Source organism: Hyaena hyaena, unplaced genomic scaffold (assembly GCF_003009895.1).
Source record: "Hyaena hyaena isolate Hyena2069 unplaced genomic scaffold, ASM300989v1 scaffold_226, whole genome shotgun sequence".
Lineage (NCBI taxonomy): Eukaryota > Metazoa > Chordata > Mammalia > Carnivora > Hyaenidae > Hyaena > Hyaena hyaena.
The window spans coordinates 2,171,404-2,184,813 of NW_024080858.1; the positions used below are offsets into that span (position 1 = coordinate 2,171,404).

The 13,410-nt window shown below is 33.9% G+C and overlaps 1 protein-coding gene across 2 annotated transcripts in view; it reads right to left on the reverse strand.

Moving 5' to 3' along the window:
• The window catches only part of GLRA3 (glycine receptor alpha 3), a 181,539-nt gene extending 169,480 nt beyond the window's left edge, over window positions 1–12,059 (reverse strand). Inside the window, exon 1 of one of the 2 annotated variants that reach the window (XM_039243238.1) lies at window positions 11,941–12,059. In XM_039243238.1, coding sequence (XP_039099169.1) covers window positions 11,941–12,011 — 71 coding nt within the window. In that variant the 5' untranslated portion in view covers window positions 12,012–12,059. The remainder of the gene's footprint in view (window positions 1–11,940) is intronic. The other variant, XM_039243239.1, reaches the window with a different exon arrangement.
• Window positions 12,060–13,410: the final 1,351 nt, after the last annotated feature.

The window sequence follows — 13,410 nt, forward strand, 5'->3', positions numbered from 1 at the left end:
TTTTATAATGTTTTAGTAAAAATAAATGTATAGAGATAGATTGTTTTTAAGTTTTGAAGGCCAAGATTTCATTACATATATCATTCTTTCACTTGTTAGGAATGTAACCATTTGTTTATAAAACTATGAGGTCATAAATCTCTTCTTTTCTTGGATTTTTGTTTTATTTGATATGCTAATTAATTGGGCTTTGGTCCTTAGACTTCTGATACACAGAATAAACACATTCAAATAATACAAATTAATAAACATGTCTATATTGACATCAACAGAACAAACGGCTATAACACAGCTTATTCAAATACCTTCTTTCTCATAATCAAATGAAGACAATGAAACATTTTGTTTAGAAATAGAAAAACATTAATCGAATAAACATTTGCTGATGTTTTCTAACATCCAAGGATAGTCATACAGATTTCCCCCATGAAGTTAGTCCTAAAACAACTTAAGTATAGATTTATTAGAAACGGAAACTTGGGGGGCGCCTGGGTGGCTCAGTCAGTTAAACATCTGACTATGGCTTGGGTCAGGATCTCAGAGTTTGTGAGTTCAAGCCCCACATCAGGTTCTCTAGTGTCAGCATGGAGCCCACTTCAGAGCCTCCGTCCCCTGCTCTCCCCATAATCCCCTCTCTCTGCCCCTCCTCTGCCTGCAGTTTCTCTCTCTCAGAAATAAATAAAAGCATTTAAAAAAGAAGAAAACAAAACAAAACAAACAAAACAAAACTTGGGGGTCCCAAGGTAGAATTGTTTCTGTGAAGTTTGCAATATCCTCCACTTCTTATGGAAAGTGGCCTGTTGCCTCTGCTAACAATGCTTTTTCCTACCTGAAATGATCCCCCTTTTCTGCCTGCTTAAATTCTGTCAACTGCTTATGGTCCATTTAAATTCCGTTCTTTTTTATAAAGAATTTCTACTCCTTTCCATTCCAAAAAAAGAGGGTTTTTTTTCTTCATACTTATAATTGCTACTATTTGGGTAGCTGTTCATGACTACATTTTATATAGTTGCCAGTAAAAAAGAAATCATTGTTCAACCACCTTTTATAGAGTCCTGTGGGCCTAAAACATTAAAAGTATGTGAATGAACAGATTAAAATTCAAAACAAATATTCTGTGATAACTATGGTCTCAGTTTATCTAGGGAATTGGAATGTTGTCAGTGATTCTGATACCAGGATTGTGATAGGCACAATAATAGAAATTTAAGAGTACCTGGGTGGCTCAGTGAGGTAACCATCTGACTCTTGGTTTCGGCTCAGGCCATGATCTCATGGTTCATGAAATCGAGCCCCACGTCAGGCTCTGTGCTGACAGTACAGAGCCTGCTTGGGATTCTCTGTCTCCCTCTCTTTCTCCGCCCCTCTCCTGCTTGCACACTCTTTCTCAAAATAAGTAAATAAACAAAAAAAATAATTGCAATTTGAATATGATGTCTTGAGAATATGCATTATTTATTTGATTACTATTTAGGATGTTTATTTAGTTATGTCTTCCCTTTTCAGTGCAAAGATGTTATAAAAAGTATATAATTAAAAGTTATATATTGATTTAAAGACATAGTACATATACATTTTATATATGCATATATATGAACATTTTATATATACATTTAATAATTATTTTAATAACTATAATCATATGAACTATTATTATATATAATATATACTATTATATACAAACATTATTGTATGAAATTTCCATTTTTCCAATGTTTGGAAAAGAAGGAGCTATTACAACATGAAAGCTTGGTACTGATTTATTTAGTAGAGGTATATAGATCCAAAATAGGAACAAGTGAAGCATAAGTGAGTAGTGAGAAAAATGAAAATTGTAGATGACTTTTTCTGAAAAATTTTCCATAAAAGAGAGATAAGAGGCAAGTGGGTAAATGTATTACCACAGAAAAATAAACTTAAGAATAAAGAAAAACCAAAGTGCCAAATTGCTGACCAGGTTTCTTCCTGAGTGCTAGAGGCAGAGAAATCAACATAGTATTTTTAGTTATGCCAAGATAAAGTTATTTATTTGAAATTGTCAATCTGCTCTTAGAAATAAAAATGATGTCTCATTCTGGAAAGGGACGGGCACTTTCAGTGTGCTAGACACTCTTTCAAGTCCCAGAGACAGAACTGGACACACATTATTGTCCTTCCCTGAAGGACTTCACAGTTTGAACCAGAGGTAAGATTCAGACAATTACTACCCCCCTGGGATGTATGCAATAAAGGCGCTTGGTGCTTGGGAGCACAGAAGAGGTATCCTCTTCTAGACCTGAGAAAGATCAGAGAAAGATTCTTAGAGAAGGTAAAGTGAGTTGAGTAGAAATTAGCCCTGCAAATAGAACTCAATTTTCCTCACAGTCATTTGATGGAATGGTCATTTTATTGAGGTTCAAATCATTTATCTTCTCCCAGGTCCTCATGGTAAACTACTGTATGGACAATCTGAACCCAAAGCAACAAAAATAATACCAACAACAATAATAACAGGACAAACTGTTTTCTGATGATTTGGTCACACTATTGACCATCAATAACAACTTTCTTTTTTATTAGTAGCATTTTAATTGTTACTACAATTTTATGACAATTAGTTTTTGTTTTTAATTTTAGTTTTTAAAGTTTATTTGTTTTTGAGATAGAGACAGAGAGACAGAGCATGGGGGAGGGACAGAGAGAGGGGGAGCCAGAGAATCCCAAGCAAGCTCTGCGATGTCAGTGTAGAGCCTCATGTGGGGCTGGGACTCACAAACCATGAGATCATGGCCTGAGCCAAAATCAAGAATCAGATGCTTAACTGACTGAGCCACCAAGGCATCCCTAGTTTTTATTTTTAATAGTAACATATTCTCAGATTTTTATACATATCCCTTACCCTTGTACTGGAGAATATACAGAGCTAACATAGGTATTGACTGTTGATATCCTGTTTTATAACAATTAGAAATTTAACTTTAGAAAGAAATATGAACTCTTTCATTTATCTAACATCAATAACAAAAGAAAGTCAACAGAGTCTACATCATAGAAAAATAAATAAACGTTAAGTGATAATAACTCTAACATTCTTTTCAAAAGATATTTGTATGGTGGGTGCCTGGGTGGCTCATTCAGTTGAGCCTCAGACTCTTGATTTTAGCTCAAGTCATGATCTCAGGGTCTTAGAATCATTGAGGCTCCTGTGCTGAGCCTGGAGCCCTCTTAAGATTCTCAGTCTCTCTCCTGAGAAATAAATAAATAAATAAATAAATAAATAAATAAATAATATTAATATGAAATTATGAAAGTTATCTAACAATGGTGTTAGTAGGGGCAGTGGTGATTGAAATTTATTGATAAAATTCTAGTGCTTTGGGGGAGCCATATGTATTTATGGAAAAAGATAATGCTAAAGTTCTAATGCTTTTAGGAACAACTTATCTCACAGGATGTCAATGGAGAAATGATGTCAGCCATTTGTTCATTTTACAAAGTTACAAAGCCCTAATAAGATCCAAACAAGGAAATACTTCCTCTATTGCTTTATTTCTAGGTCATGACTCAAAATGATAAAACTATGCAACTCTAAGCACCATCATGAAAAAATAGCAACCATTATTACACCATGCCTTCTAGGTAGGAGTTGAAGTTTTATATTGGGGAAAAAAATCATATTCTTTTATGTATAAAGCCATGTGTGTCTGTATGTATACGTGTGTGTATATATATTTATATATTATATATGTGTGTGTATATATAACATATACCACAAATTATATGTACTAGACATGAGCAAATATATAGTGTGCTGTGGTATTACAATTTCATAAAGACAATTAGAAAAAAAAAGTCTAAAAGCCTAAAAATATCTTTAAAAGGCTCTTAAAAAGGCGATAATAGAAAAAGAAAAGTTGAGAAATAATGCATTATACAACACAAATTTTAGATTCTCATGGTGATGAGAAGCAAATCTATTAATTTTCTACTAGATGTTGCCAGAGAAAGTAATATCTGAGATTTGTTTGCTCTTCTATCTTTTTATGAGATCTTGAACACAGATCAAGATCAAGAACACCCCCTTTTCACTCCAAGTAATAATACAGATTTAAACAGAATTCAAATCTAAAGTCATAGGTAGGTAGACAGATGTGACAGGCAGATGCTATCTCAGAGCTTACCTCCTTTTTATTGAGCATCTGTTTCTTTTTTTTTTTTAATGTTTTTTATTTATTTCTAGGAGAGAGAGAGAGAGGCAGCGTGAGCAGGGGAGGGTCAGAGAGAGAGGGAGTCACAGACTGAAACAGGCTCCAGGCCCTGAGCTGGCAGTCAGCATAGAGCCGGACGCGGGGCTCGAACCCACGAACCGCGAGATCATGACCTAAGCGAAAGTCGGACGATTAACCGACTAAGCCACCCAGGCGCCCCTTGAGCATCTGTTTCATGCATGACAATGAATTAAATATTATAGATGTAAAATAAATATCAGAAACAATCCTGTCTTCATCGGACTTACAATCAAGAGGGAGAATGAGGCACCTGGATCGCTCAGTTGGTTAAGTGCCCAACTTCAGCTCAGGTCATGATCTCATGGTTTGTGGGTTCAAGGCCCGTGCTGGGCTCTGTGTTGATAGCTCAAAGCCAGGAGCCTGCTTTAGATTCTGTGTCTCCCTCCCTCCACTCCTCCCCCACTCTCATTCTGTCTCTGTCTCTCTCTCAAAAATAAACATTAAAAAAATTTTTTAAAAGAGGGAGAGAGAAGACTTGCATGTAAATCTGAAACACATTTGAAAGGGAAGTTATATGTTCTTCCTTCTACAGTGGTATATTGTTAAAAATTGAAGTTCTATTTCTCCAGTACTTCACCCACTGCCTGGAATGGATTCCTTGTTCTGTAGATTTACATGAAGTCATAGAGAGAGTCAGGTAGAATGCTACAGCTCCTCTGAAACTGGAGAATCCAAGCTCCATTTATGGAGCAACTGCATAGAAAATGTTGTCAATTCAGACCATGCCTCAAATAAAAGCTCACTTTCCATGAGCAGTAAGATCATTTTAATTGGAGAAAAGGCATAACACTGAAGCAAAAAACACAGAGACAAATATTTTGGGAGGCACATATAGGAGAGAAAAAGTTCATGTGGCCAGGAGAAAGTAAAATGGCATTTTAGTTTTTATTGATTAATATTATTTAATAAATAGTTTCCTTCTAAGTTAAAATACATTCTTATTGCTGGGAATATTCAAGTCTATATGATGACCACCCTGATAGAGATTATTTCTGAGAGATTCTCAGATTTAGGTAAGATATTGGATAGACCAGTTACCTTTAATGTGGGCCCAATCATCCTACAGTGGTGATGGTTGTGTAAGAATATCAGAAATATCTGTGTTCAGCCATAGTTTCTAACTGGTTATGGCAAATGTTGGATGCACTCATAGAGAATTCTTCATCGTTTGCATTGAATGTTATGCCATTCAATATCTATTTTTAGAGGATGTTAATAACTGTTATATTTTATGCTATTCTTAATTATACCACTGAAGTTACTACTTTTGTGTATTAAATTGTCCTAGAGGCACTAATAATACTTCCTCCTAAAATATCCCCAGTATGGAGATTATAAAATAATTTCAGAAATGTACTATAATGAAAGTGTCTTTTTTTTTATGTTCTTCTCTTTTCTGACATCTGAGAATTGCAAACTTAAGTTTCCTTAAAATGCTTTAAAATGTGGTTGCTTGCAGTTAGAATAGCTTTGTCTTCTGTAGCTGAATAGCTCATTCTATTCACACATTTTCTGTTTGTTGCCAGACAGTTGGTCTAGTTTTGGAATTCCTGCTTTCATTCCAGATCCCATTCTCTGAAGATGTTTCAAATGTCTCTGTTCGTGACCCATTCCCCTAAGCAAAACAAAGCTACAGCTATATCATTCTTCCACATAGATATTTACCTACACATGAATTTCTTTTCAATAAATACTGTCAACTAGTATGAAGATATCTTCATTAGTATCTTCTCAATACTGAGAAGGGTATGAGAATGTTTGTTGGGAGAATCAAGAAGGATCCACTATATATATACTTCATTAAGTAAGGAAAAGTAAAAGATGTACTTCCTCAAATAATTCCCTAGAAGTCTCCTGAGAAAAACTAAGTAGTAAAATGTACCATCTATGGTGGTGAGATTATGAGACTGGTTGAAATTAGAGCATTGGAAGGTTATACAGAAAAGTTTTAGAAAAATATATACTCTTGATAAGAGCAGGTCTTTGAGATCGACTATATAATACTGATAGAGTTGTGACTTTGTCACTTGGTTATAATCAGTCTTACCTCCAGTTTAACTCGGGGTCTCTGTGTACTTCTCTGTGTCCAACTTAAAAGTGTTTCACCCTTATTCCATACAAATATTTTCTCTATTCTCTCTTCTTTGCATACAATATGATCACCTTCATAACATTTTGACTGTTAATTCAAGCATTTTGACTATTGATTCAATGTTGAAGTTCAAGCATCATCTCTGCATCCAAAGCTGATGGCAAGATACCAAAATCTATTGCTAGTGTTTCAAACTCAAATACACCAGACCAAGTTCAGTGTCTTTTTTTCTTTCAGTAATCCAAATCCTCTACCTGATTTTCTTTCTTTAAGGAGACCATATTTTGGTGAAAAGTTCAAATGTGGTTTTCAAATTCTAAAAGAAAGAGATTGTCCTTTTCTCCTTGTAGTTTACCCTGTGTCATTGGTTTATATAGTTATTGCCATTACAATTATTATTAGCAATCTTATAGAGATATTTTGTGCCAAGTTAAGACACCATTCCTGTAATGACAACTATTCAGTTACAATTATCATTTACTTCTAAATTTTATCCACATTCTATTGTGCAAGGAAGCTGTTCCTTCTCTATATTTCTGCAGGTTTATTATTACAGCTGGCTCAGTAGTCATTGCTAGTAGAATATGAATGTAAACCATAAATTGAAATTTTCTTATTGAATTTGACTATCAACACTCCCTAAGCACACAAGTATGCCCATTATCATTTCCTTTATATCTATTTCTGCCCATAGAACAAGAATCTTAACAAGATCCAGCAGAAGTTCCAAAGTTTCTGGATAGCTTTCCTACCTCACATTTCCTAAAACATTACTGTTTGTGTTTTTCTTCTGTTACTTGGCCCTTTGTATTTTCCTTTCTTCCCTGCTGTGCTTTAAGTTCCATGATGGGAAATGACGTAGTTTCCCAACCTTCCATAGCCAAACTGTACATAGCACAAAAATTTGTGCAAAGAATTTGGTAAAGGAATCTTGTTAAATTGTTGAACATTACACATTACATACATATTTGTTGATTGACTTGCCTCAGTACGTAAGTGTAGTTAAGGGAGGAAAAAATATATATATAGCATAGAAAATATTTTACAAGTTGTTTTCTGAATCTGCAGGGAAAATTGCCTAAGGCATTGACCAGAGAACAGGGCCACAATCTTCCTATACTTGGGAAATGTATGATTATTTATAGACACAACGTTAAGAAGCATATATTATATGTAGCATAATTAGGAAACTACGAATCCTAATGCTGTACCTGCATATAGGAAATCATTATGATAAAAGTTTATTCTTTCAAATACATTTTTCTTTAATATTTTACACAAGAAAATAGAGTCAACATTTTGACTCTAATCCATAAAAAGGATTTTCCCTATGCTCCAAAACATACCAAAAGCAAAACCAAGACATTCTATCCCAAAACGTTTTTCTTAGGCTTCAAAGTAAACCAAGAAAGCATTTTATTTGTGATTATCATGAGGTCTGAAATTCACATATTTAGTTTTTGACAGAGTGTACCATAATTTATTCAAGTATCAAGGTTGTGTTGGTATCAAATTGTAAATATGAAAAATAAAATTGTATTTTATGAAAATAGCCAATTTAAATGAAATATTTTTGGCAGTTCTCCTCTTTTTAGAATTGGTTCTGCAAGCTTTTCATAATCATCACTTATCTGCATTTCAAAGAAAGCTGAACACTGGTTGTTTTGTTCCTTATTTTATTAATATGAGGACTAGAACCCAAAAGCCTAGAAGGATTGTTTCAGAAAACAACAATATCTGAGCAAAGTGTGAAACTCTTTAAAAAAATATTTTACTACTAGGAAATTCAGATTTCTCACATTTGTTTATGCAATTTTCTCATTTGTATTTTTAAAAGGGTTATCTTTTTAAAAAAAATAAGTAAAATAAAAAGTAAAAGAATTAAAAGAATTATCTTTTTAAATAATTTCCCATTAAAAATCACATATTTTAGACCTGATATATTCTGATAATGAATAATTTTAATTGTATTGAAGCAAATATTTTTATTCTGCTGTTTTTGCCTTTACAAAACTTAATAAAAAGTAAAAATTATACCAAGATAAATATATCATCTATGGGCCTCCAATAATAGTCTAAGAAAATGCAAGAAATGTTTATAATATGTACCTAACAAATTTTGTACTAGTAATAACAACAGAAACTGTCATACATTATTGATACAATTATCAACAGGTACAACTATTTTGTCAAGTTTACAATATCTAATAAGCTAAACACACTCATGCCCACTCTATGATCCAGCAATTCCTCTCCTAGAGCAAGTCTTAGATCCAACCCATTCTGGCCCCAAAATGCATGTTTTCACATGCATTCATTCACACGGATTCAGAAAAAGACTTGTTCAAGAATGTTCATAGCAGCACTAGCCAAAATCTAAAAACTACCCAAATATCCTTCAGAGGACACTGGATAAATTGTGATGTCTTCATGTAATAGAATACTATATAGCAATGAGAACAAACTATTGTTACATGCACTAAAATGGACATACCACATAAACATAATGCTTATAAAAATAAAGCTGACTCAAATAAGTATTTATATAAAGTCTAACAGCAAAACAAAATGAAACAAAACATATTTATGGTTGTATAAGTCAGGGTACTGATCATCTTCAGGCAAAGTGGTGCCTGGAAAGGTATGGCGGTGGGAGGGTGAGTGATTTTGTGATATAAGCAATTATAATTTTTTCTCCCCACATAGTACTTATCTTTATATAAGGATAATCGGCTTACTTCACTAAGGATAATGTCCTCAAAATCCACCCATGTTGTTGCATATTACAGACTTTCTTTCTTTTTTTAAGGCTGAATAGCATTCCCTTGATTTTATATACCACCTTTTTTGTCCATTCACCTGTCAATGGACATTTAGATGTTTCCACACCTTAGCTATTATAAGTAGTGCTGCAATAAACATGGAATTACTAATATCTCTTCAAGATCCTGACTTCAATTCTTTCACATAAATAACCAGAACTGGGACTGCCAGATCATATGAGAGTTCATTTTTAGGGCAATTCTACTTCTTGATCCATGGTCTCTTCACGTGAGTGTGTTGCTTGTGAAACTTCACATGGAAGCTTATTATTTGTGCACTTATCTGTGTGTATATTACATCTCAATAAGACTTTTTTAAATATTTAAAACTTATGAAGAGAAGCTTACATTAGTAAGTTAATTATAAATATCTATGCTTTCCAGTTGTAATTCTTGCCTGCAAATTGCTCCAAAAGAATATTTTTAAATTAGAAAGATATATCTATAAATACTAAATACTTTTTGTCTTTATTTTTTCTTTTATGTATCCTTTTCACTCAATACATCAGGGATGGACTTAGTGGATAAAAATAGTTTTCCTAAAGATATTTATTTTACAAAATATTTCTAGTAGAGGGAGCTTCACTTTTTTTTAACTATAGAAAATTTTAAGGGCCATCACTGAAAATAAATATATGTACATTTTTAATTAATTAATTATTAGTTTTGAGAGAGAGGGCATGAGAGGTGGATGGGCAGAGAGAGAGGGAGACACAGAATGTGAAACAGGCTCCAGGCTCTGAGCTGTCAGCACAGAGCCTGATGGACTCAGAGCGCTTAACCGACTGAGCCACCCAGGTGCCCCTAAACTTTTTATTTAAATGATTAAAAAATTTAAGTTATTAAAGTCCTTCATAGAGTGATGAGTTACTTTCATCTAAGACCAGTGTAAGAGAAAACTTTAATTTATAGAAGAAGAAAGAAAAACTTGATGATAAAAAATATATATATATATCGCACAAACTTCTATACTATGTATTTATTTTTTAAGGGATTGCATTTTTTAATTATTCATGAAAAGCATTTTTAATTACAATTATTTAATATTAATGAAGATAAATTCTTATGATTATGATCATCAATTTGAAATAAAGTTTTTGTGAATTTCAATAAAACTAGACAAAAATCAAAGGATGTACTGATGAAAATTATATACCTAAGAATATGTTATAACAAATGGTGAATTAACACTATACAAATTTGACCTTAGTGGTCAAATGGTTTAGTGACTGACATTCAACTTTCTAAATCTAAGTGTCTATCAACTAAGTTATTCTGATTTCTTTGAAAAAAATATGCATGCCACCATCAAAGATACTAAGAAGTAATTAAAGTATAATAACCCATTTCACTTAAAACATGAATTTGTACCCCTGTTCATGAAATTTTTGTAAATATACAAACTCTACACTATTGTCTTAACTATATGTAAAATTTGTGACAACTGAAGTTATAAAAATTTACAGTCACATTAAAATATTTTCACTGTAAATATCCTAGTTTATAATGATTCAACCTATACTTCAAAACAATATTTTAAAATTATAATAAACTTCACAATTCCTGTTACTACAGAGGAATATCAAAATATTATGTTATTTGATATTTGAGAATATGTTATCAAAATAACATAACTTCCTCTAAGGCAGTTTTTGTCAGATACACTATGTTTTTCTAAGCTGCCCAAAGATGAAAAACTGACATAGCAACCCAGAAGACAATATTTACATACTTCAAACAGAAATTAATACACACATAACTTAGTTATTCCAATTATTTGATTTCAGTCCTCTTGAAAAGCTTGAAAGCTATGAAAATGAAATCTTAAGGTAATTACAATAGTAAATTAAAATTTACATTGGTGGTTCAAAAGTTGATATGAGCAGAGTCTTGCTTGTGTATTGTTACATTAAGAATAAGGGTTACTCTCTCTCTGCCCTTCCCTTGCTCATGCGTGTTCTCTCTCTCTCTCAAAATAAATAAATAAACTCTAATTTTTTTTCAAAAGGAATAGGGGTTAAGTTATCTGATCTTTTGACTGGTCTCTATTAAAAAAATTTTAAAAAATCCCACCAAATATGACTGGACATGATAAGAAAATTACATATCAGAAAGCATATTTATTCTTTAGTAGGTTTTTTGTAATGTCACTTTCTCCAAAAAGACTATTCTTGGCAAAAACATATCTAATGATTTATGATTTTGCCGTCATGTATTGCTTGAATTAAGCGCCTTAGAAATGGTACTTACAAGGCCTTAAGTGTTATTTATTTATTTAACTTAACCTCTGGATATATCAATAATGTTCAGAATTTCTCTGATCATTAAATGCTTATGTTCTAGATTTTTTTTTGCCATTTAAAAACTATTATTTTATTTCTAAATACTAAATGTTTTGTAACTTTCAAAAAGAGAGTAACACTCAGACTTTGTATTTCACGTAGAAAAATGAAACTCCAAAAGCAATTTGAGAAAGAAAACCCAGGATTTGGAAAAAATTTTCCTAGGGTCATCTCAGCAGCAAATATGAGACCAGTTACTTAAAAAGCACTATTTAGTGAAAATAGAGCAAAGTTACATGTTTTTAGAGGTCTTGATAGACTGCTATACAGTTTTAGGTAGAAAACAATATGATTTAAGGGATACTTTCAACAAGTCAATTTCGAATTGCATTCTCTACTTCATCAATAACAAGTGGATGAAACCTAGTGCACAGGCTTAAATGAATTCTTCAACTGTTAAATACAAGTGAACTCACCTGAGTAACAGGGCTGCTTCCCAGAAGTAAAATCCTGAAACGAAAGTCCGCAAGTGTCTCACGTGGGCCATGATACGGAGAGATTTTCACGATCCTGAAATTAATCTTATCCAAGTCATGAGGGATGAGAAAGCCAGGAACGGAAAATGTGCAATCTAACTCTGAGTGGTGTTGCAGGAGACGAACGCCTGGAAAGCTTCAGCACCTTAGACAGCTCCCCGCAGTCTGCAAAGACCCTATCTTTCAAACACTCGAAATTCTCTTTAGACCCCTTCTCTGGACATTGAGCAGAAGGAAGGTTCACAGGATTACAGATGTGCAGATGGATTATACAGTGAACGCGGAATAAGGGGTGCGATGAAATGTCTGAAGTGCCTAGGTTCTGGGCAACAGTTCACTGAAGCTCTAGCAGTAAAGAATGCTTGTCCTTCCCTGACTCCGACAACGGAGAAAGAATAGCAGCAACGGCCGGAACAAGGATGCTTCCTCACCTGCTCCAAGCGCCGCCCGCCGAATCCCACTCTCCACCTTTGAGTAAAATCCGACACCGCTAGCGCGGCAAAGGGAAGCGAGGGTGGAGCCAAACGACACTGTTCTGTTCTCCAATCACGACCGCACAGCGGGACAGAGTGACAGGCCACTCATGACCGTAGGCGGTGCTTAGCACTTTACCCTTTAAAAAAAAAAAAAGCTGTGAATAACTGGTGCAGATCCTTAATTCTGACTGGAGGGAGTTGAGGGAAGAAAGCCTCAGGACTAAGCATTGAGAGAGTCAGCGGTTTTTGTGAATTAGGTAGCAGAATTGCGCTGGAGAGACCCTTGACTATTTTCTTCCCGTAAAAGGCACAATTTAGGAACGAAAGGTCTTTTCAGATATGACCCCATCTCTCTGACCTCATATCGAAATGCAGGAGTCAACAGTGAACCCAAACCCTTAGAAAAGGCTAGAGAAGAGCAGAAAATATGGTTCATGAGCATCAGCAGGAGGAGAATCAGCTGTTTTTAGAATTCTCATAACCCTGGCCAGCTTTCTTCTGGCCAGGAAGGGTTGTTGACCAAGTTGAGTTTTCTTCAGTTGTAATAAGGGTTCTAAAAAGATGAAGGTGGGAAATCTAAAGAAATGGCTACTTAGATGCACAATGCTACCCATTTTTTTTCTTACACGTTTTTCATAAATTCAAGTAAAGAAGACAACTAGGTCATATGGTACATCTTTTTATTTTTCCATCATCCATATATATTTCTCTCCCCTCTCTTGTCCTCCCCCTCACTAACTCCCCCCTTACATGGGGATTTGGATTGGAAGACAAGAAAGGAAAAGTGTGTGTGTGCGCATGCGCGCGTATGTTATGTGCATGTGCATGCTTATTCGTGTATCTCAAAATGGAACTTAAAAAAGATTAAAACCTATGCTATTAGTTATTTATAGTGGCTTTTATTTACTATCAACCAAGATTAAAGTTTTCACTA